Here is a 25,727-nt window from a genome sequence, read left to right as displayed (position 1 = left end):
AAGAATACATTCTCACGCCCGCTGTAGAGATTTATGAGACGACTGGAGACACAAATCGAGGTCACTCAAAGAACACTTCCTTTTAGTTGACACCAGCGAGTGTAAAGGGACAGTGAGTGCTACTAGCCGACACTTCACAGCAATAAACTGTATAGAAGACCGCGGGTAAATATCGATCTTAGCAAATATTATTTGCAGTCAAATGTGTCTTGCATAACTAAGGTTATTTAGGTTGCTAAAGTTTGCTTGGTTTGTTATCTTTACGTCATTGACGATGTTATATTAATGCTAACGTTAGCTAGTTATTGTTTACGTTACCAAGTTATGCTCAAACTAGTTTGCTTATACGATAGTGGCTAGTTCTAGCCATCTGTTATAATGTCACTTAACGTTAACCACTCTGGTTGATCTGCAAGGCAGGACTTGTGTGTTACCAGACACATAGACAAGTTGTCCAAGCTTTTTGGCTAGCTCATCTTGAAGTAGGACAACTATTAATAGCTTGCCACAGTGCTACTCACTTGTTCAACTCAGTATTATTAGACCGAAAGCAATTAATGTTAATTAAAGTAGAATCAGATGATTAGCCTGTCCTACAGCAGCATCATTGAATGACATTGTGATTCATGGATAAGCCTTTGAACTTCTGTTAACGTTACTCAATTGCTACCTTTGCACTCATTGCAGTTAAAAGAATGATAGAGAAGATAAGAAACGTTTGTGAAACTATGCCTAACACTTGCTATTCTGAACATGGGTCATGTTCACAGAAGGGCACAGCATGCACTCTGGATGGTCCATCTGTTTGTCCTACAGCCAAGTACTCTGTGTAAGTATTAAAATAATGAATATTTAGCGAATTATATGTATGGTGATTAAAGGTCCAATGACATGGTGCTCTTTGGATGCTTTTATATAGGCCTTAGTGGTCCCCTAATACTGTATCTGAAGTTTCTTTTATATAGATCTTAGTGGTCCCCTAATACTGTATCTGAAGTCTCTTTTATATAGACCTTAGTGGTCCCCTAATACTGTATCTGAAGTCTCTTTTATATAGACCTTAGTGGTCCCCTAATACTGTATCTGAAGTCTCTTTCCCAAAATTCAGCCTTGGTGCAGAATTACAGCCACTAGAGCCAGTCCCACAATGAGCTTTCCTTAGGATGTGCCATTTCTGTGTCTGTAGCTTTAAATGCTATTGAGGAGGAGAGGGGGGGGTGGGGGGTGTGGCCTTGCTCCTTATGACCTCATAAGGAGGAGATTCCAGATCGGCCCATCTGAGCTTTCATTTTCTCAGAGGCAGAGCAGGATACCCAGGGCTCAGTTTACGCCATTTCTAGCCACTGGGGGAATCATAGGCAGGTTGGGGGAACTCATATTAATGTTAAAAAACATCATAAGGTGAAATTTTCATGCCATGGGACCATTTAAGTGCATGCTAAAGATATGGAAGATTCCAAGTAGTTTTCTTCCAGATATATTCTCTATGAACACTGATCGTCAAGAAAACCTTTAGCTGCTGTTATCTCAGTCTGTATGTTATTGCAAAATTGGAACACTCCCAAACCCAGTCTTTCAACACTTGTTTCATAACAGATGTCTCATTTCTACAATCTCCACACATCCATGCTCCCAGACACCAAACACTCCGCAATTGTGCTTCCTAATTTCTGTTACTGTTTTTGTTCTCTTCCTCAGATATGACTAAACTTTGAAGACAGATGTGCATTTAGTGAAACCTTATCATCAATCCCCCCCCAGTACATCCATGTGTATAATTTTCTTCAAGTTTGACCCCCGGCCTGCGTCCAAAAATGCCTACAGGTGAGTAATTAACCCTTGTAACAAACTTTGATACTTACCGTGCTCAATGCAAAGTAAGTATATAAGGCGGCTAATTTGGTCAGTCATGCAGTACAGGGTGGGGAATTCCAAAAGAAAGGACTTGTAAGCACAATATATATGATGTCAAAACATAGATCATGCTCCCAGAAGATCATGAAATGTAGAAAATGTGTTTAAATTGCATTCACAGCCCTGGCGTTGTACTCTAGCTACAGCTATGTTGTAAACATTCCCAAATCCTTATAAGAAGTCCTTGAACAAACAAGGGAGCTGCCTCCAAACAAACTACAGCCCCTATACGCCCCTTCGCTCGCATAGAATGGAAGTGAACGGGAGGCAAATTTGCGTTGCGAAAGCACGCCCAGCCCTACTTGGCCAGTACTTGTTGCCTTCGTTGATTGGATTAGTTAGGTTTAGGCATGAGGAGTAAGATTGGTTATGGTAACAATACCAGGGTAAACCAATCAGAGGCAGAGTAAGCCAGAGTGGGGCGGGTCATGTCTTTGCCATCCTAGGAAAAGGGAGGTGGATAATCGCTGATGTTTATTTTGCGACCGTGGCTTAAGCAGCAATTGGAGAAACACAGAGATAAGGCTCACACATCATATCACCTGTGCACTTTGGATTTTGGCACTGCAGTGTGTTCATGGGGACATTCTAAATCCTAAAAGGTACCCACTGTGTCCATCTGGATAACAATGGTATAAGGCTATTTTTTAGATACCCAATAGGCTGTATTTTTGGAAGTGTGTGTATATAATATAATACAAATTATGCTTCTTCTTTTTTTACAAAAGAAAAAGCTGGGTTTAAATATTTCACTCAGTTTGCATCATATGGCTTCAGTGAAGTGTTGGAAAATGCAGCTACAGAATATATAGATACTTTTTTTTTTTTTAAATATAAGGTGAAAAAACCTTTTCAGGTGTCAAGTCTTGACATCACTGCTGTCATACTCTGACAATGCTGCAGTGTTCCCTATTTCATCTTGTTCCAAGATTGTCTTGTGTGCCACTTGGAGCTTTGTGAGGTGCAAAGACACACACACACACACACACACACAGTAGAATAATAGCAAAGGAAAAGAGGTACAATTATTTATTTATTTCTGTTTTATCATCTTATTTAAAAAATATGTGAAACCAAGGTTCTGATTTTGGAGGTGTCAGTCTTTGCCAGGGCCCAAGCTGTGTATAAAGGGACCCATAGCTTTCTGTATTGGGCACATAATGTACTTACCTACTAGTTATTGAAAATACATCACATATTTTGCTCAGATCTACGATCTTAAAGCGCTGAATGAATCTTTGTGCAAGCTCCATGTGTCCTACGCAGCAGTAAACGCTAACTTCTGTCAGTAGGGAGCACAGACCAGTGCACTATGTGCAGTCAATGTGAGTTACGGGGTGATGTCGACTCGAGTCCAGCGCATTATAATCCCCTTGAGCTTGACAGTGAACTTTATACCTGGCCATAGTCCATCTCTGTCCTTCCCTCTGGGAGTCTAAACCCGGCTCAGGAGATCACTGCAGAGGTGTGGTACGAGTTCTGACTCAGACCTGAACCTGGGGAAAGGTGAAACGTACTGTGCCTCATGTGGTTACGTCAGTGCTATATATACTGTATGTAGACCACTAGTAGCAGAAGTAGTTTTTTTTTTGCTGCTGTGATGTATAAATTAAAAGAATGTTTTTAGATTAAATTGGGTTAAAGGCTAGCCTGGGTGCCAGCTGAACTTAGCCCCACCCACAACATTTGAGGTCGGGATGTTTGGGCTGGACTTGATCCGTTGTGGAGCAACTATGCTCCAACCAGAGCTGTTTGGACCAATCAAATTGTCAGGGCGGGCTTTATATGATGATGGACAGATGAGTAACAGTAACGTAATCAACCACGTCACCAAAGAGCGCTTGGGCTGAATTCGTTTACAACAAAGATGGCTGCCGCTGGAGAATTGAAGATGTGTAGATTCCGACATTGCGTGTGTTATAGAAGATATCGACAGCGCATACAACTACGCTCAACATACGTTGCATACTCCGTCACTCTGATTGTTTGTAGGTCTATCCAACTGAGAGCAGAGTAGGGTTGGGTATCGTTTGGGTTTTTTACGATACCGGTGCTAAAGTGATACTTTTAAAACTTTTTAATCAAGTTAAAAAAAGAAGAGTACTAAACAACAGTTGGCGACATTAAAGAAGGGTTTGTTTATTGCTAAGGCCATATGGTCAAAATTAAAGATTTAATAATAATGTAATAACTATAACTTATAACAATAACTTATTTTACTAGTAAATTGCTGTTGAACAACAAAAACAACCACCAGATGGGAAAAAGGTATTTTACAATTACTGTGAATGCACCACGAGGCAACCTGTTTTTAAGTGAACGCACCGTCTGTGTTGTTTAATTCCGACAACAGCAGCTGCTGCGCTGCAGAGCAGACTGTTAGGTCCCGCTGTTGGAATCCTCTACAGGGAAATACAGTCACACTTTTAACCGTGTTTAATCCAGCTGCTAGCTAACGGTAGACCAGGGGTCGGCAACCTTAGGCACGCGTGCCACCATGGGCACGCGGGACCTTAACCAATGGCACACTGGCAATATGTGTGCAAGAGAGTTATTGATGTGTTGAAATCATGGTTGAAATGCTGAAGCACTCTCTCATCCGCATGCCAAATTACAACGTTCACAGTTGCGCGACCTCATAGGTGCCGATACCGTGGGAGCTCGAGCACCCACGGAAAATACTGAGCACCCACGTGTGCCAGACTCCCAGTTCATTTTTACATTCATTTAATATTAAACATTGCAGGTGGTGCTTAGTGGAGCGTCTGTCATAGTGTGATTGGTCATGTCGGTGGCATTGATTTATAATTTCCCAGGAAGCTGATTAAACTTCTCATCTCCAGTCCTATCTGTGAGAAGTGGCGCTGTCCTGAGTTGAAAGCTAGCTTACTTTACGGCGTGTGTGTTCGTGTCGGCCGCTGTCCATTTCCTAAGGTTCTGAAAGTCAAACATTGTTGACTACTTTTTTTTTTTTTTTTTTTTTTTTTTTAAACTGTGTGCGCGTGTGAGCACCCACGGAGGAAAACATAAATCGGCGCCTGTGCGCGACCTGTTATTTACGGTAGTTTGATTGACTCATATCTCTGACTGGGAACAATACAAAGAGGATTACCAACGGCCGCTGGGGCAGATGAACTAACGCTAGTCTCGTTACTGTAAGGAGGCTACAATTAAACCTTCGGGAGTTAAAAGTCAACACTTATCAGTGCACTCAGCTGTGTAGACCGGCATCAACATGTAGAAAGCGATATATCAATCTGCTCAGTCCGCTCTTGTCCACCGCGCTGTTTTACGCAAACACAGCTCTACTCTGCAAATAATAAATTTTTACAAAACAAGCTAAAAGAAAAGCTGTCGGTTTGTAGTCTATTTTTCTTAGTTTGCAGGGAATCTTGAAATTTGGACAAATTCTTATAAACTTAAGCTGTCTGAAGAAACCATCCTCTCTGCTGGAGCGGTAAATATGGCTGCATTATAAGACCAAAACAAATACATGTGGCTACTTAATATGCACGTGAATGACGCAATCGTTATGTTCATGTTGATAATGATGCTGGTTGTGTTATTATTATTTTGCCACAGCATCGTTTCATTGAAAATGAGGCATACAGGACCTGCTTATCAGTCCATTCGTCATTAAAGCTGGGCTTTTCCACTTCAACTTTTCCTTCAGGCTCTTTGACAGTGATAGTTTTGTCAGCCCATTTTCCACCAATCAGGACTGCATACTAAAACCATGTTTCCATAATCATAATAATAATATACAATAATAATAATACTTACAAGGTCCTGATTATGAGAAATACATGTTATCAAATGTTGCTATGGAATAAAATTACAGATTCCCTGGATATTACATTTTGATGTGATGTCATAATAAAACTTAATGTTAACATGGCACACTAATAAACAAGACATTTTGAAAAGGGCACTTCATATCAAAAAGGTTGCCGACCCCTGCGGTAGACTAACGTTACATGCTGTCGAGTGTAAAGTCAGGCACCGAAATTTTTGTTCTTATTCGGCCTCGTTACTACCATTTATGACAGCACTGGTGCCCTATTGGCACCGCGTTTCGGTACCCAACCCTAGTGCAGAGGCATTTTCTTTCCTGGTTGGGTTGAAACACGCCTCATAATCACAGCCCAATGGAGCAGTATCAGACTCAGACTCAGATTCTAGTCAGTATGATGACATCAGGCTAGTTAGAGGCAGGATTAAAGTTTCATTCAGAATAATTATTACACTCCCACAGCATATAAGGACAGTAGTATACTGTACCTACAGTGGTTAAGGGTTAAATGGGTCAGCACAGATGACTAAATCATTACCCACATGCTTCTTTTTTTTTTTTTTTTTTATTTCAACTTTTTCAGATGCTCAGAATAAAAGTAGTACTGCAAGTAACCAACCAGCATTATAATATGATTTTGACTTGTAATTATAGCACTTCCTTTAGGCTAGTTAATGTCATTGAAATATCAGCAGCTTCACTAGCAGTCCCTAGAGGCTGCCTTTCACCCAAAAAGATGAAAGGGATTGACTAAACAAAAAAATTCTTTATCCCCTTCGGAGTATAATGTTACTCATGGCAATCTGCCAATTAAATTATGATAGGTGCTGTAAGCAAGTTGACATTTTGACCGAACACTGGTTTAAGAGAGAACCTGTCCAAAGCCTAAAAGGTTGCTGATGTGTCTTGACCAATGGATGGCTTGCCATAATATTTGGTACAGATATCCAAGGTTCCCAGAGGATGAATCCTCATGACTTTGGTTACCTCTAGCAATAACAGCTTGATTTTTCACTCATCGACGTGACTCATCTCAACATCTACCAATGGTCGCTCTAGAGAAAAAGTCACACAGTCACCAAAAATCGTTTCCTCTTGGGACAATAACTATCTACAACAAATTTTATTAAATTCCAGCTATTTTTCAAAATACCTTGTATTGGAGCAAATGGTTGATCAAGTGGAAATGAAATATGACATGACGTTATACCTTATAGCTAACTCTGGTACTGCTAAGGCGGAGCTGTGCATTGTCCCTGTCAAATAAATAAATAAAAATAAATAATGCAAGATGAAAGGTCAAGGGCTGACACAAAGTATATGGAATGATCCAATGGGAATCCTGAATATCCTTGAATACGTAATTCCACATCAAATCTAACGTGGCTGCTGCCGTGTCCACAGACCACTGTGTTCACTGAATAGACAAAGAATCCGAGTTCAGTGTTCATGCAGAGCTTTGATACCTCTCTGCTTCTCACCAGCCCTCCTACACGATGCAGCTGGCTGACTGTTACTGTGATCAGAGCTGCACACATGTGATTCCCCCCTCAGGATCTGATAGCAGATGCTCTTTCTCTGGTATAGCATCATTAGTGTTAGCTTTGTTTTCTGGAGCAGCAGTGGCTCACACAGCACCATTGGGAACGGGCTGCCATTAGCCCTCGATGCACAGAGGTCGACCCCTATTAGGTCAGTTTGGTTTATCGGTTTGCTCTTAGCAGCATCCACCCACCCATGATTAATAGGGGGACCACTGCCGAGCTCAGGAGGAACAAACCTCTAAAGAGGTCAATAGATATTATTGGCCTTTTCTTCTGGCCTGTGTAGTTTTCCCAGAAGAAGAAGAGAGGGATGAGGGGTTATGTGCATGTGTGTTGCTGTGTGATGACTCCGAGTAGATTACAAAAGCTGAGTGAGGTTACATAGCCACTAAGTGATGTTACAGTAACCGTTCCTCGCTGCACAATTGACAGCAGTGACCTGCTAGTAAAGACATGTAGAAACTAATGGCTGGTGTTGCATTAGATGCAGGTCACACTTTGTAGCTGTTCATGGCCATTAACATAATGCCATCATCACTCACTCTGAATAATAATGCAAGTCAAAGTGTAGTGCAGCACTTAACTGACAGGCAGCCTGTGTCAGACAACGCAGTCCCATTCAAGGTGATTTATTTTAAATCGTGTGCGTGTGTGTGCACGCACACGCACACTTGCTTAGGCAATAGAAACAGATAAAACACCTGGAAAGGTTAGACGGGAGGCAGGCGCAGACAGCTCTGCAAGATGAGACGGATTATTAGGAACACCTGTAAGATTTCTCGTTAATGCAATAATCTAATCAACCAATCACATGGCAGCTACTTCAATGCATTTAGAGGTGTGGTCCAGGTCTAGACAATCTCCTGAACTCCAAACTGAATGTCAGAATGGGAAAGAAAGGTGATCTAAGCGACTTTGAGCGTGGCATGGTTGTTGGTGCCAGACGGGCTGGTCTGAGTATTTCACAATCTGCTCTGTTTACTGGGATTTTCACGCACAACCATTTCTAGGGTTTACAAAGAATGGTCTGAAAAAGGAAAAACATCCAGGGTGCTGCAGTCCTGGGGGTAAAAATGCCTTGCTGATGCTAGAGGTCAGAGGAGAATGGGCCGACTGATTCCAGCTGATAGAAGATCAACTTTGACTCAAATAACCACTCATTACAACCGAGGTATGCAGCAAAGCATTTGTGAAGCCACAACACGCACAACCTTGAGGCAGATGGGCTACACCAGCAGAAGACCCCACCGGGTACCACTCATCTCCACTAAAAATAGGAGAATGAGGCTACAATTTGCACGAGTTCACCAAAATCGGACAGTTGAAGACTGTAAAAATGTTGCGTGGTCTGAGGAGTCTCGATTTCTGTTGAGACATTCAGATGGTAGAGTTAGAATTTGGCATAAATAGAATGAGAACATGGATCCGTTGTGCCTTGTTACCACTGGGCAGGCTGGTGGTGGTGATGCAATGGTGTGGGGGATGTTTTCTTGGCACACTTTAGGCCCCTTAGTACCAATTTGGGCATCGTTTAAATGCCACAGCCTACCTGAGCATTGTTTCTGACTATGTCCATCCTTTTATGACCACCATGTACCCATCCTCTGATGAGCTGAGCAGGATAATGCACCATGTCACAAAGCTCGAATCATTTCAAATTGGTTTCTTGAACAGGACAATGAGTTCACTGTACTAAAGTGGCCCCCACAGTCCCCAGATCTCAACCCAATAGAACATCTTTGGGATTGGGTGGAACGGGAGCTTCGTGCCTTGGATGTGCCTCCCACAAATCTCCATCAACTGCAAGATGCTCTCCTATCAATATGGGCCAACATTTCTAAAGAATGCTTCCAGCACCTTGTTGAATCAATGCCACCAAGAATTAAGGCAGTTCTGAAGGCGAAAGGGCGTCAAACACGGTTTTAGTAGGGTGTTCCTAATAATCCTTTTGGTGAGTGTATATCTCTCGTTGGGTACACGGGCTCGGGTCGGGCTTGCGCTCCGGGTTGTGCAGTAAATGAGCGGTCAGGTGATGCGTTTCGATTAGCGCAAAAATGGATGCTGAGGAGGTGAAACTGAGGCTGGCCTCTGGAGGATTAATTTTATTTCTTTGTTCCAACTTCCAAGTGGCCTATAGCCTACGTTAGTCATGAATAAATTATGTTAAAATGTTTATATAATGCTCGTGCGCACATTTGAATAATGTCGGGCTGTAAACGGGTTCAGGCTTTTAAAAAGCTGTCAATCAAAATGTACTTGTCGGGCTCGGGCCAAATTCTGTCGGGCTCGGGCCTTGTTGGGCCTAACTTTTAAGGCCCGATTACAGCTCTAGTCTACTAGTCTTCTAGTCTGTCTTCCAACTCCCTTCTTGTCTGTCTTCCAACTCATTAGCTTATGGGATGTCATGAATTAGTCGTTGATAATGGATCTGCTGTTGAAACCAGCCATGGCCTTCTGTAATACCTCGTTGGTTCACGTCAAGCAAATAAACAAGACTCACTGAATGAACAAAGGTAACCCGACAACCTCTGGACCCCTGTCTCTCGCTCCCCCTCCACAGGCTAATATTGGCTGCAAACAGAGATGAGTTCTACAACAGGCCGTCCAAAGCTGCAGACTTCTGGGGGACCAACAGTGAGATCCTCAGCGGTAAGTCTCTACATTTGAGTCCAGCTCGCCACACACCATTTCACTACCTCACAAATACACATTTAAAAAGAAATGGTACATCTTGTTACATCTTGACAGATGGAATATGTGTTAGACTTTAAAACATATGTCTCTTGGCTCTGTAACTATGTGACAATGCAGCAGATGTTGGCTTTTTAGCCGTGGTTTATTCAAGTATACATGGGTTTCAGTAATCGAGAGAAAATCTGTCTCCTCCACCTCAGAATCCAATTCTCCTCTACTCCGTCACAGGATATCCCCACCCACAGTAAACTATATTTAATTGACTGATGTCCAATACACATTAAAGCCAAGCAGAGGAAATCAATCACCCGGCCTTTTTTTCCTGCGGAAACGCAGAGATAGCTTCGTTGTTCGTCAGTCTCCTTTTCCCCTCTGTAATAGAGGGGTCACGACTCCAGTAGTGGGCCCTTAATTGATGGCTGCTTTTATGCGGTGTGACAGGAATAAATGGCTCTGCCTTATCTGCAGGACCGTGGGGGGGGGGGGGCGGAGGGGCGGAGGCAGGGCCCTGAAGGAGACACAGCGTGACGCAAAGGGAAGGAAGCTATAGCTCCCAGTGGGATCAGGCTTGCTTTCAGTCCACTCCCAGAGGAGGCAGACCTCTTGGCTGCCGTGGTCACTGTCACTGTAAGTGGACCTGTCTTTATTGATCACCAGGAAGTGCAGTAGACATGCAGTGTACCTTTCCCATGTCATGCGAAGAAGAGGTATGTGGAAAGATAACAGATTCAGTGATGGATTCAGTTTATTTAATCGCTGCCAAAGCTACACACGAGGGTAGTCCAATCAAAAGACAGATCAAAGGATGTACTCCTCCTATACTGATCTTTTTATGTCAATAACAGTCAATGGAGTATTTTATTAGGTGTGTCTTATTGCAGGCTAGTTCAAGTTTAGTACCTTTTCTTTCTTCCTTTGCCCGCCTTTCACATTCGAAGGACGCCAAGGAACGGTCCCCATTGTCGTAAGACAAACGTTGTAAATGGGGAAAAAAAGAATTAACCTGTGAGATTAAGGTCTATGTTCAGTAATGCTTACACAGGTCTATAATTTGGTAGCCTATATCGATGACAATTCATTTAGGGGATTGCTCCGGTACCGCCGGAAGATCTGCCGGATGTCCGTCACCTTCCACTTTCTCTGTGTTGGCGTTCTAACCTCCGGTGGATTTCTGAGGACTATGGTTAACTGCAATCTGAGTTTTCTGTTGCATGACTAAAACAACCTTTTGAACGTACACACGTTCCACCAAAACACTCCCATCCCGGAGTGCTGTGTGGACTAGCCAGACCTTCCTCCGCAGCGCTGTGGAGGAAAAATACAGTAGTATCATAAGGAAGACTTTCTTACTGGACCTGTGTTAAACCACTGTGTAAAATCAGTAGAAACCTGGGAAATGACTTTACTAAATGGATACTAACTGGGTATTGAATGTTGTGGGGATTGTTCAAAAGTGTAAGGATAACTCTTATAACGGCTTATTGAATGGCTACTAACAGCGTAAAAAATATATTTTACCTCCCAGGTGAATTCCGATGAACAGCATGGAGCTGCGTTTAAGAAACATTTGACTACTTTTGTGTTAACCAGGCCTGGACCTGGAATGTAGTAAGGAGGGAGGATCATGGCTGGGGATCAGCAAGTGGGGCAAGCTGGCTGCAATCACCAACTACATGGAAGGACGTCTCAACCCCGATGCACAAGGAAGAGGTGAGCCAGCCGTGAAAAAGGCACAAATCTGTTATTCACTGATAAAATGCATCCATAGTCTCCACAGACTCCTGTGAAGTATGAAGAATGTTGCTTACACTTGAGATTTATTTGATAACTTAACTGTTCCTAATAGTCTATTAATGCAATTTCTTTAATAGGTTGGTACTATATATTTTATCGTTCACCCTTAAAAGCGCAACATTGCATTTCTGGCGGCTTGTGGAACCATTTGTGCTGCAAGTTTCACATATCTACTGTATCTTTTTATTATTTATATGTACATATTTTATATGTATTATTAACAACTAGGCTGGTTCATTGAGTGCTAAATTTAAGAACCATTTCTTTTAACCTTTGCCGTTCTGCAGGATTTCTAGTGTCTAACTACCTGATGGACAAGGATCTGGACTGCTACTCTTACCTGAAGAAGGTGTCGACAGAAAGCCACCTGTACAACGGCTTCAACCTCATCACCGCGGAGTTCAAGTGAGTGAAAGGTGTGGTGAAATCTATTTTACGTGTATAGTCCATTCACTGGTAAAGCTTAGCGAATGTATTAACATCATGAGGATCTTTACACTGAGATTTAGTTGCGAGAAGAAATGTTTGTCTTCCAGTAAGCAGTCACACTGATACATTTGACAAGTTGGAATTTATTTCAGAGTTAGAAAAAAATACGTAATGTAGCCACCTTAGGCTGTCGGATGTTCAGACAAAGTTCTTTACTGCACTGTTTTGGTGTCATGAAGTGATATCTGCCAATTCTTGTGCACTAAAGGAATCAAACTCCGTTTGTTGAGAATGGGCTGTAACTCTGTTCCTCTGAATTCTGGCCTTACCTTGGAATGAAACCGCAAAGGCAGCGTCTTCATCTCTGGAGTGCTAAGAAGGCAGAACTGAAAAAGAAATCTAGGCTGCTGAGCTGTGAAAGAACCAGCATTAAAATTCTGAAGAAACACCTGTTCGTGTTTCAGGGTTTCAGACAAATGAAAATCTTGACAGCATTAAAAATTAGGGTTTTTTTTTTCTTTCTTTTTTTCGCCTCTCCTGCTTCACCAGCCCGACTGACTGAATTTGGTGAAGTGAGAGAAATCGAAGTGGGATCAGTGCACACAGAGATAGTTGTCACGGTGGAGGCCCCTGTAGACAATTGGCATGGAAATGGGTCTCAGTTTCTGCCAACGAGAGGTTGGAGGTTCAGCTCCAACACACACACACCACCAGACGCACCAGACTGTATCCCTGGGGCCGGGGGGGGGTGTATCAGGCTTTCCACAGTGGAGTTTGGTGTCATGATCCATGTGTCAGTACCCGATCCGTTCCAACTGCACAATCCGTTCTGCGCATGCGCAAGATGTTCGCGCATGCGCTGTGGTACGATGATTTACGACACTACCCAATCTGTTCCCACACTAGCCTCCACCGGGAAGCTAACGTTAGTTTAGCTAATAGCTCATTCACGTTAGTTTAGCTAATAGCTAATTCGGGCGGACCGCTAGGTTATTATAGCGGTCTGCTGTTAGCCTCCACTGGGAAGCTAACGTTACTTTAGCTAACAGTTCATTTGGCTAACCGCTAGCTGATTGCAGCGGTCTGCCATCCGTCAGCCTCCACAGTTAAGCTAACGTTAGTTTAGCTAACAGCTAATTCGGCTAACCACTAGCTGAGACAGCATGCAAACTTTTAAAAGACCCTCAAAATAAAACTTCAAAACAAACGTTAACATATATAACAGCTGTTACGTCAGTTCTGCTTTACTTGTGCTCATTTAAAATACAATCACTCAATATTTGTCTTTATTGTTACTGTAAAGTCTTAATTTTGCTGTAGCCTGCTTTTCCCATCATGTTTGACTTAACGTTATTTTAGACTGAATCTAGCTGTCCATTCTGCCTGCACGATCCGTTCTGCGCATGCGTTATTTGTCGGCTAGCGCCTAGCCGACTTAGCTGTTAGCTAAACTAACGTTAGCTTGGGTGGAGGCTAGCATGGAACAGATCGGGCAGGTCGTAAAACTTATCAAACTTATCGTATCATCTGCGCATGTGTGAACATCTTGCGCATGCGCAGAACGGATTGTGCAGGTGGAACGGATCGGGTGCTGACACCATGTATCCCGGTAACATGGCCTCAAGACGGGTTTTTATGCTTTCCCGCCCTTCCTCCACGTTCTTTTAGCATCACTTTAAAGTGCCCATATTATGAAAAAAATCCCTTTTTCTGGGATTTGGGGTGTTCTTTTGTGTCTCTGTTGCTTCCACACGCATACAAACTTGAAAAAAAAAAATCCATGCTGTTTTGAGTGAGATACGGTTTCTGAATGTGTCCTGTTTCAGTCTCCGGGTGAAGTGTTCAAAATCTGCACGGCTTTCTAAGTCACTAGCTGAAACGAGGTGGCTAACCGTAGCATGCTAGCGCTAGCATGCTAGCTCGTTCTCAATGGCAAAACACTGCTAGTTCACAATAATCTACAAAAGAACTATTTCCATGTCCCTGTTCTGCAGGCATTTCACACAAAGTAGGTGTTTCTCAATGTTAAGGAAGGATCCTTCGAAGCCAGAATTTCGAGGATGCTACGTCATCGACGTCCGTCGAAGGACCGTTCCGATATCGAGGATCCTCCGAATCCTACCAAGAACTGAGTCCTTCGTTCGGAGAAATCCCCATAGACGGCAAAGGATGCATATGTGTATCCTTCGCGCTCCCATATCACCCACAATCCTTTGCGCGCGGCTTTGCCGGCTTGTTTTAAAAAAAAGAAAATGGCGGACCTAAACGGGAGTTGGAGCGGCATTGCTGACGGCGAAATAATCATTTAAACGTAAGTATCTTTAGTGTTTCTCATACATGTGTCATCACCGTTAATGTTTTAAATCAATGTAAAGCTTAACGCTTTAACGCTGGTACAGATTGCTATAGTAATTAGGTAGATACACCCGAGCTAACGTTAAGCTAACTGAACCTATCATTAACATTAGGCTGTTGGCTAGCTTGCTAGCTAGCGGTCTTTTTGTGCCATTTGTGTTTTTAAAGTTTAATGTCCGGTGGCATTTTCATCTCTTTTATATGTTGTTACTCTATATGCGTAACGTTAGCAGAGATTTAGAAATGTGTGTGTTTATCAGTTGTAGCTGCAGGGTGGTAGGTAACGCTGCACCTTATTTACTTCACTATCAACGTTACATGAAGGCTAAAATATATGAGTAGTTTCCCATGTAAAAAGTATAACGTTTCATATAACGTTACGTTATAGCATTCATAATGGTAAACATATTTTTCTTGTGTTTTGTCTTTTAACAGGAACAAACGGAGGCGGTCACTGAGGATGGGAAAGCAAAAGACAAGCAGGGAGACAGAGGCCAAAGAGAGATGAATAGCTAGATTATTTGCTAAAGCCTTTTAGAGATTGGCATTCTGAAAATAAATTCATTAAATGAACTGGTTTGTCTGTGTCATTACGTTTTTGGGTGTGTATATAATATAAACTGTTTTTCAATGTCTATTTCTAACTGAATAATTATATTCAGATGGTACCTGTTTCAATAACTTGTAAGGTATAGAAGCTCTAAAAAGACATTAACGAAACGTGTATCTTTTTATTATAACTTTTATTCAAACATTACTATATACTGTACAAGTAAGTATATTCAACATGAAGCGGCGATCAGACTCAGCTGCTGATAATGGTGTTTCCAGACTGCAGACAGAAGGAGAAAGGTTTAGGTTAGTCCAGTAGTTATCCAACCCGTCCTGGTAAGATTAGAATTGTATCACAAATATATGTAAGCATACTGTAACATTAAGGTACTTAATGTAACTGTGTAGTGGTCTCCATTATAGTCTTAACTGACAACTGTTGACCATTTAACACACTTACACCTAGCTACCTTTACTGTGTTAGTGGGTGTTTATCAATGGTGTTGTTATGACTTTTCATATGTTGGTTGTAGCCTTGTTGCTTGTGTGTCTATAGTACTATTTAACCTTTCTCACTTGCAGTTTACTGCATATCATACTGCCTGTGGTAGCTCATTAGCTGGTAGTGTTTACCTTGTAGTTGCTGATCATATTTTGCACTGCATTTATTTGAAAGCTAGAAGCTACTGGACAATGAGCTAATGTTACATGCAGTAAACTACAAGCTTTTGTAAACAACTACTGTAAGCTTAATCTAATTAAAATTAATTAATGCAATTCTCCTTACCAGTTAAGTGTTATGATAACTACAAACATGAACTCCCACGAATTTTTAATTTTATTGACATGGGATAAATAAGAGAAAACGACTATTGCTTACATTAAAGCCTATCAGTGTCGGTAACGTTGTCTACCTTGGCACGTTGCGGCAAAGTTGCCGACAGAATATTCTCCTCCTGCAAGCAGACTCACGCTGATTCACCTTCTCAACAAAAAAATTGAACTTCACAGTTCCACATCCATTTCGCATTGACATTTTGTCCAGTGTTTTGAAATGCAGCGCGGAAGTGAAGGCGGCGAAACATTTTCAATGACGCAAGTACGCAATGACGTGCACTTGCTAGCCTGTTCCAATGTACATGCTCTCCGAATGCTCAGGAGGAGCCTGGCCTAGCCTCTGAAGGATCCTTCCTTGAAGTTCACTTCCAAGGAAGGAAGGATCCTTGACATTGAGAAACGGCTAGTGTGAAGTGCGCCCTCGTTTAGAAGAAGACTCCCAGCTAGTCCTGCCTTGTACAGGCCGAAGTTGGAGAAACAGCTAGATACTTGATGTGATCCTTACCTAGCTACTGAGCATGTGCGACTGCCAACAAAGATGTTACAGCAGTGAGATGTCTCACTCTGTAGCTAAAATTGAGACCTGACACAGGGTGAAAAGAGGAGCTGCAGCAATGTGCCGTACAACAAAAACATGGTGATTTTTTAAAAATGAAACCATGTAAACTTATTCCGATATAACCTCTAAATACAATTATGAACCTGAAAATGACAATAATATGAGCACTTTAAGGTTAGAGAGATACATTGGTTTTCTGCTCTACGGTGTCGCCTGTGTCTGTGTCCGCTCACCACCGAAACGGTACTCAGAATGGCAAACCCCATTGACTGTCGTGCTAAAATATCAATATTTATTTGTTTGGTCTTTTCTTGCTTGGATTTTGTAAAAAGTATCGAGAAATAGACACAGTAAAGTCCATTGACCTAGTGACTAACCACAAAATAAGTCTGAAGTTATTAGCAGAGCTTATGTCAGTGAACTAGCATGTTGCTACTCCCCACAGTAGGCTGCTTGAAACAGGACAAGTTGACCAATCAGTCCTTGCGGTCTGTGTCGCCTCGACACAAAGTTACACATTTTTGGAGGTGCACGTCGAGCTACAGCGGAGGGCTTCAGGAGCATGAAACGGACTTAAGCAATCAAGATATGCAAATCTCCCTGTTAAGACCGGGAGCTGTAGTTGTGCCTGCGCTGCCCCAGTGGCATTCCTCTTAAATGAAAGAATAAGGTGCCACCCCCACCCTCACCGTGCTGTCATCTGAGGCAGAAATCACTCAGCAGAGCCTCGTGCTGTGAAAGTACTGTGTTTGTTTCTCTCCTCAAATACCCATCTGCTGGGTGCTGCGTTCACTGCAGATAGAGATGACACACAGCGGCTGAAAGCAAGCCTACATCTTTTTAATAAACAGATGTATTTGTTTTCCAATGTGGTGTGGCCAGCAGCTCCGAGGAAATAAGGCATCTAGTTTCTTTTCCGGATCAATAACTACGTCTAGTGGATAGAGAGTAGCACTATATTACAATTAGAGGATCTCTCATTCATCTGTAACCAGCTACATGATTTATGATGGGGCGGCAGAGGGTGACACAATGTGCTCACCATTTTTAAACCGTGTTTGTCTTCACTCTGGGTTTTTGAGAGTGTGTGTGTGTGTGATCACCCTCATTGTGATGCAATGAGTAGAAAGGGTGTACAATTAATACAGAACCCAGAGGCATTCATGTATTCCACTCTGGCCATGATTTATGTATTGCTTCTTTTAAATTGTGATGCTTGTTAAACCAGTCCTGCCTCGATTAATAATCCATGACCATGTTGAGTTGAGTTGTACATGCAAGTGATTTGGTCATTGCCATCATGCTGAGCCTTCCCTCCGTGGAGCTAATACCATGAATATTTACTTTTTGATCTCAGATCATCTCTGATTGATGCTCTCAAGGCTCCTTTTTTTTTTAACTTTTCTATAGCTTTGGTTTTTGATCTGATTTCATGTCACACTCACTTTAAAGCCAGTGCCCAGATATTATCCTTTATTTTTATTTCTTTAAGATTATTTTTTTTAGGCTTTTCCACCTTTTTAATGGACAGGACAGCTAGGTGAGAAAGGGGGGGATATTCACAGGTCGGACTCGAACCCTGGACCTCTGCGTCGAGGCATGAACCTCTATGTAAATGTGCGCCTGCTCTACCAACTGAGCTAACCAGGTCACGGTATTATCCATTTTAAATACTATTTTGTCTGATGTTTGCCTGCAACCAAATTCCCCGCTTAATGCACTTTCAGTTGTGTGGCTGCTTTATCAAAACAACTTTAGAATGTGGTTCAATCTCATGGTCTCAAACCATGTGTTGTAATTCTTGGCAGAAGCAAGTTTGAGCTGAGAAAGACAAACAGCGGAGCATCAGATACGCACATTCCAGAGTATCAGGGGTGGATGAACTCTCAACATTTTAAAGACTATGAATATTTGTTTTTCCAAGCGCTACTAAGATTACCTGTCGGAAAATCACATTCTCTTTGAGTGAAATAGAACATGTTTATGTACCCAATAGAATTAGAAGTGGATGCTCACAGTAAATAGCTCAAATATAGCCTGCATTGTTCATTGAGTGAATCCAGATGTCCGAAAATTGCCACAAAAATCTAAATACTTGGGATTTTAGCTCTACCATTGTTAGCATGCGGTCATATAAAACTTCAGGAGAAGCTTTTAATCCCACTATATTTTCCTGCCTTTATCTTTCCATGAAACCAAAGTGAAATTTTGATCTGACAATGGAGTTAAAGGAAAACTCACTGGATCACCAAAGCTATTACAATTCATCCTGAGGGGAACATAAATGTCAATTCCAAATTTCATTGAAATCCATCCAGTAGTTGTTTATGCTGTCTGACTTTTAACCACAAATGTCAATCTTGTGATGGTGCTGAAGGAAAAGTCAGGGAATCTCCAAAGTCATTAGGATTCATCCTCTGGGAACTAAGAATAGCGGAACCAAGTTTTATGGTTCCACCCAGCAGGTTTTGAGCTATTTCACTCAGTGGTGGACCGACTGACCGATCACCATTGCCATCCATTGAGCCATGAAGCTATCATGGCTAAAATGAACACCACGTAAAACAAGTGTTTTATCCCCCTATTCATTGACTTTAATGATCTGCATGTGTTGCTGTACACGCACAGATGTGTGTGACTGGATACCAGAGTACATGCTGTCCTTACCCAGGAGCCCCCACCGACAACCCATCTACATTCTGAACTGATAATGTCGAAAGCTCATCCAACCATCTCCGGGCAACTACTCCACAGCTGGCGATGGGGAAACCGCTCCACAGCCTCGGTATAGAGGACTCTTCATTAGATCGTCTCCCAGCCAGCATACTGATTACCTCTCTTACTGAGATCTGAAAAAGCCTGTTTTCGACTTTTCCCTCCTCGTTCTCGGTCTACCCAGTGATCTTGACCTCCTGCTGTTTCCTCATCTCAGCCCAAATCAACCCACAGCACCCCTTGATGGGAGTTTCGATATCCTAGCCAGTTTCAAATCGATAGAAATAGAGCTATCCCTCTGCAAATCCTCCACCTGCTTCCACCACAGTCAATTTGATGCATATCACGGGGCAAAGTGTATACATAAACACCAGGGCCTTTTCAGGCATTGTTGAGTTCAGGGCCATGCTCAAACTAGTTTTTCCGACATTGTGTTTGCCCTCCACAGAACTGACAACCGTTAACAGCTTTACAGATTCGTCAGTTTCCCTTCAGGTTACAGTGCCATCTGGTTCCCACTGAGCCGCTACTGTGTACGTGCGTGTATGAGGGGTGACTGCTATCACCCGAGTCAACATTGGCCAGTGCTGCTGTGTTCATAGTAACCATGGGAACTCAGGGAAAGCAGTTGTTTATTCAGACTGCTCAACCTGGTTTGGGTACAAGTTGGAAGCAATATCAAGGTCTTTGATTTGTTGTCGTCAGAGAGACGGTGTAGTGTCAACCTAACCTACAGCTTTGAGTGTTCTCTCACAGCTGCTTGGACACATTGTCCTGCTGTTAGAAAACTCTCTGCTCCGTGTGTGTGTGTGTGTGTGTGTGTGTGTGTGTGTGTGTGTGTGTGTGTGTGTGTGTGTGTGTGTGTGTGTGTGTGTGTGTGATGGTTGCAGGTGGTGTGCAGGTTAACACCAAACTGTCTAAACAACCACACTTGTTGTAATTGCCAATATGTGCAGATATGATACATTGTCAACTTGTGTGTGTGTGTGTTCTTTCTTTCCGTTCTTTCCATTCCTTCAGTCTTTAGTTGTTTTAATGAAGGGACTAATCCAATGAGAGACTAAGATTAATCAGTCCAGTCACCCCACCTACATATTCATTGTCACGTCACACAATCTCTTACCTCATTCTGTTTTATGTATTTGGGTTGACCTAATAGATAGTGGTCCTCAATGCTTCCATTACAAACGGCCGAGGAAAACAAGAAGCATTTCATTGTATCAAGTAAAGTTTAACGTTGATGAGCACATAAATGTACAAAAATCTTTCTTAACCTGAAGTGGTACACCTTTCTTGTGCTTTAACCAATAAATACGTCTCTCAACTATAAACCCTGTAGTCAACTTGTTTTTAACCTTCATATACTGTGGTATGAAATCATTGTTAATGGGTTGGGCAAACCTTTTTTTTTGCTTATAATATATGGTATAGACCAAAGACCGATATGTATTTTGGCTTTTAATACTATCCGATAAAGTTTGTGGCAGAGCAACAAACCCAGCAGCATATTTTATTCCTGTCTTGCCAGCTCTTGACTGGGAAACTTTCCAAGTTAGATGTTGAAGCAGTGTTGCGCCACATTTCAGATTGACTGATGCCACTGGTATGGCTGTCATAAAATTGACATAGTAAAAAAATAAAATAATAAATGAATTCCCCTGCTGGTTCAAAGGATTTGGTCCTAATTTACTATTCACTCTCCTGTACCAAAGCCGTCACAGCTGCCCTTGATGTCAGACAGATTTTTTTCAGACTGAATAAATTCCCTCTGAGGACTTTGCAAAGAGATCGAACACCGTAACTAAAAGGCTTTGTGCTAGTGAAAGTTGTTTGCAGCACTAATTTGTATTTTGAAACATTAATTTTACCCAGTTGCTCCTTTAGGATAGATTTAAATGCTGTATTAACTATAGTGTTATGTATTTTTTTTTCCATTTTGCAAATGAAACGGGCTTCTTCATTCCAATTTTCCAAGACTGCAAAGAAAAACAGTCATCAAAGAATACCGTATGGTGCACTGTTGATATTCTCTTTCACCCTGAGCACTCCTTTTACAGGATTCCCTCAAGAGTGCTTCTTTGAACATCATCTTCTCGCTGTATTTATGTTTATTTAAAGCGCATAGAAGCATTGTGACTCTTGACACAGCCTTCGTAATTAGACATAAACAATTTAATCATCGCTAAATGAAATCTGTAATTTTTCCGTCTTGCTGTGTCCCATGTAGGGCCAAACAAGACACTGTGTGTTACTATGGAAACAGAGGCAGCCCTGAACCCATCCATCTAAAAGCAGGTCTGTGTTTTTGCTATGGTTGCTGTAGAAACCGTTCCTTTCTCATCATACCCCTTCTGTCAGCCCATTCACGTTAGCCTGACATTTCCATGTTGATATTGTTGTCAGATTGTCTGTCTGTTTATTGGAGGATCATGTGCCGCGAGGTCACCCAACAGAGCTTACTAGGGTATATGTTTGTCTGTGTTCTTCATACGCCCCTCAGCAGGAATCTACGGGTTGAGTAATTCACTGCTGGAAACTCCATGGAGGAAACTGCTGCAAGGCAAGCGTCACTTCACCAGCGTTGTCAGCGACCAGTCCCTGTCCTGCGACGGACTGGTGCAAGAGCTGCTCAGCGTCCTCAACAATGAGGAACTGTGAGAGGCGAACACCCACTTTAAAGATTCATAACCCATTTAATTCATCTTCTTTTATGAATAAGCATATAATAATACTTTGCTTTTCTATTGATTTTAAAGGTCCAGTGTGTGACGTGTTTAGTTGTTCATTATCAAAATCTGTGTTGCCCGTTCACAGACTTGTCCTTTTTCATGAATATTTACCTCCACCATCAATTCCAAGTATTCCTTTTGGCTTGAAATTTTACATTTGCATTCGCATGAACTGGGGTAGACGCTCCATATTCATGCCCCATCTTGAAATACGTTAGCCGGTAAGGGACATACAGGACATACTGCTCCGCCTTTCACGTTTTCTCTGTCACATGATAAACTCCCAGCTGCTGCTAATGCTGCTAACGGGTATCGGAGCTTCCCGGCCCCGGTGGCAAGTTTGAAGAAGGAAACATGGAGGACCACACATATTCAAAATCCAAATTTCAGGAACAGGAGTCTTCTTCTTCTTCGCCCAGAAAAAGAAAAAGGAGATTGAAAAGAGCAAGAGACCGTCTTTTTGAAGCGTGAAGGCTAACGTAGCTGTAATACGTACTTTGAACTGCGTGGCGCGAGAGAATTGGTTGCGATATATGATCTCAACGCTAGATGGGAGAAATTCCCACACATTGGACCTTTTTTAAAAGCTTTTTGTTGGATGTAAAGCAATTCTGTGGCTTTAATATGGATGAGTTGCCATTAACGTTGACATGTAGAAGTTATTTACATCTACGTTCACTAGGGGTGTGAGGAGACACTCAGGTCACGAGACGAGACACAAGATTGGATTCACGAGAACGAGACGAGATTTTAACACTATTTTAAAGAAAACTTAAATGATAAAATATGACTTGAAAAATAGCCTTTTATTCAATCGAAAGTCACAAAATGAAATGAAAATGGAAACCACATTTATGTCCGCTTTACCGGCATTGCGCCGTGCGTGTCGATTGATGTAACGTGAATTAGTTTTCAGTTGCACTGACGTAATTCTGCACTGGTGTACTGATATCGCGAGACAACTTTTAACCTCGACGAGAAATTATGGTTCACTAGTAATATAGGGCTGCACGATATGAGGAAAATATCTAATTACCATTATTTTCACTGATATTGCGATTGCCATATGATTCACAATAGATTTTTTTTTTGCGAATATCTGTAACAAACAAAAAATCTTTAGTCTGTAGGATTCGATTTGTAGGCTGGGATGTCTGCAGCACAACAGTACTTAATTCAGAATGGTTTGCCCCTCCCCCCCTCTGTGATTTGGATATTGCACTAGTCCATATTGCAAGTACGTTAAAATTGCGATTAATTGTGTCTAATCTATAGTAATATGTAGAGTAGTATGTTGATGGTGAACATTGCAGAATTTTGAGACTGAAATTAGGGACGAGAACAGGTTGAGGAACCATTTGTTCAGGTGTTGCTTGTACATTACATCATTTTTGGATATTATGCATGAATCAATCGCTGACTATATACTGCATGGGGAATATGACAGAGAATGATCTATATGCTAACTCGTGACTCTAAAGCTTTTCAAAGAGGTGCATTGTGGGTTTGTTTTACAGGAACACACCTGATCCAGCTCAGGAGAGCCAGGGTGATGGTTTAAGCAAGCCAGCGATCCAGGCTCAGTCTGCAGTGTGTGTTCGCACCCCTCATTATGGCACAAGGTCAGTATCTCTCACCTACGCCTCCTCTCTCTCCTCTCTCTCTCCGCCACTGCCGGAGTCGTAGATGACGGAGAAACAACAGAACTGTAACAACAAAACTGTAAAATCCTCCTGCTTTCCGGTGGGGCAACATTTTGCCTTCCCCTAATTATGCGAACAAACAACCAACATCAAAGCCTGTGGGCTCCGACAGGACTTCATAGCGTTCAGGTGCACCTCGTTAAACTTATGGTGCATTCAAGTCTGCCTTGTAAACCCTGAGAAACTCAAATTCTTGTAAAGTACCCTTCTGCCATCTAGTGGCTCGTATTGCTGCATTGCTGCCACTGCTTAAAAAAAAAGTTTCAATTGAACTGAATCGTGACCAATCGAAACTAAAATTTGAATTATGGATTTGGAGAAGCGTGACACCCCTACACGTCCTGTAGCCAAAAGGTCAGAGGGTCAGTCTTTGCCACAGCCATCAAAGTGTCCTTTAACAAAGCACTGTCTGCCACCGCCTGCTCAGTCTTATCACGGGTGTTTGCTCAATACCTCAAATGTGACTTTTGAATGATCATAGTTGTCCTTGGTGTCTTCTTTGTTTTCTTTATTAGCATTTTAAATTGTTAATTTTAACGGGTTTGTGTTTGTTTGCTTGTATCCTGTGTCCCTGCCTATTTAGGACCAATACAATTATCCTGATAGACGCAGAAGGCAACGTGTCCTTCACAGAGCGCACCATGCTCAACTGTGACACAAGCAAATGGAGCACCAGTTCTTTCCAGTTCAAACTGCAGGCGTAAAGACATGATGGAGGAAACCCACTCTGTGCCTTTCTGCATTACCCCCCCCCGCCTCCTCCTCCTCAAGCTGCAGTTGACCATAGCAGCTATGTGAACATGTCGGCACAGTGATATGTATTTCTTATTCTTTATTTAAGCTAAAATGCATTATTTTTTTTTTAAATGTGTGCTAATTTAAAAGATTGCCAAAGAAGATTTATAATTTTGTAGAGGAAAATTATTTTACCCACATTTCACAAAACAGCAGGGTTGGGTTGCTTCAAAAAGTCTAGTCCAGTACAGGTCGCTGGTAACCTGCTTTAAAATGCAACCATTACCGTCGAGATTAAGATTATTTTAATGCAATCTAATTTATTCTTTTTGGTGTCATATTTTTACCTATACATGTCGTGGAGTGAACATACACTTTATGCACAATTTCCAAACTGCAATTTTAAATAGTTTTTTTGTTTCACACAATGGGAAAACGTTGAGCCACCAGTATTTTTCTAGAGAACGTGTAATCTGATTTAGGTTTACAGTTACTGTCATAGATTAGAGCTACCAACTACGTTTTACATTTCTGATTACTGTAACTCCATTACAGGTAATTCATGAGTTACATCCCAACCCTGCACAACAGTAGCCTGAGTGTTGGTTACAACAGATGTTGAATGCAAACCGTTTCAGGCTCTGGATCTCTGACCACTTCCATAGCTGCTTGAAAATAAAACAATTTTTTTTCCAAACAATCACATTTGGCTTACCATGTAATGATTGTTGACACAAACACACTGGGAGGAATTCAATTTTTTGTTGAAGTGACCACATGTGTTGATTCACCTGCCAGGAAATTCCTGCATTTAATGTATATCAAAAAGAGAGCTGGTTCTTCCTTTTACCGTATGTATTCTGATTATTGTGTGTGTTTGCCATTTACCCACACGTTACTCTTACAGGTGATGCTAATTCAGCAGGAAAAACAAAGCGGTTGAGTGGTTTAGAAACTCAAACTGGAGAAGGCTTGTGCAAATATTTAATATCTATTTTTTATTCCTCTATACTTGATGGACTAAAAGAGTTTTTTAGAGGCGTATTTCAATTGCCAGTGGCCCCATCGGGTTAATGTCAGCTCCTCAGGGGCCCATGAAAGCACAAGAACCCACACTATATATGACTTGAATAATGGAGCTTTCATATAGCCATATGGCTGTCCCAGGCAGTCTACAGCAGACTTTTTTTCTCTACAAAAAAGCAAATATGGCTTTTTGACACCTTGTTAAAGTAGGAAATTTACAGGGGCAAGTAATACAATTAGTTAATTACATTGAGCTACTTTGGTTTCTGGGTCCTCTTTAATGTTATTAGTAGCATATGTTTTCCCTAGTATGAAAAGTCCAAATGTCTGCTGTGATTAAGACCGATG

The 25,727-nt window shown here is 41.8% G+C and overlaps 1 protein-coding gene across 2 annotated transcripts; it reads left to right on the top strand.

The window, feature by feature from the left end:
* Positions 1-25,202, top strand: tango2 (transport and golgi organization 2 homolog (Drosophila)). 2 transcript variants are annotated; one of them, XM_028578926.1, is made up of 11 exons: positions 1-165; positions 771-829; positions 1,699-1,824; positions 9,812-9,900; positions 11,536-11,655; positions 12,027-12,144; positions 21,414-21,481; positions 21,687-21,840; positions 23,433-23,537; positions 24,202-24,365; positions 24,476-25,202. In XM_028578926.1, the coding sequence occupies exons 3-10, from the start codon at positions 1,769-1,771 to the stop codon at positions 24,320-24,322; spliced, it is 831 nt and encodes a 276-aa protein (XP_028434727.1). In that variant the 5' UTR covers positions 1-165; positions 771-829; positions 1,699-1,768; the 3' UTR covers positions 24,323-24,365; positions 24,476-25,202. The 2 variants fall into 2 exon arrangements, with proteins under 2 accessions (XP_028434727.1, XP_028434728.1); XM_028578927.1 differs by having other exon boundaries at positions 3-165; positions 21,690-21,840.
* The last annotated feature ends 525 nt before the right edge of the window (positions 25,203-25,727 follow it).

The sequence above is a fragment of the Perca flavescens genome, chromosome 5 (genome assembly GCF_004354835.1).
Source record: "Perca flavescens isolate YP-PL-M2 chromosome 5, PFLA_1.0, whole genome shotgun sequence".
In the NCBI taxonomy this organism is placed as follows: Eukaryota; Metazoa; Chordata; class Actinopteri; order Perciformes; family Percidae; genus Perca; species Perca flavescens.
Note: the sequence above shows the minus strand (reverse complement) of the source record. Positions and strands in the feature narration are given on the sequence as shown.

Bases quoted from the DNA above. Each gene is read 5' to 3' on its own strand.
- tango2 (XM_028578926.1), top strand. From the start codon at position 1,769: ATGTGTATAATTTTCTTCAAGTTTGACCCCCGGCCTGCGTCCAAAAAT. The intron at 21,482-21,686 runs GTCTGTGTTTTT...TACGCCCCTCAG, and splicing joins ACCCATCCATCTAAAAGCAG to CAGGAATCTACGGGTTGAGT. The intron at 23,538-24,201 runs GTCAGTATCTCT...CTGCCTATTTAG, and splicing joins ACCCCTCATTATGGCACAAG to GACCAATACAATTATCCTGA.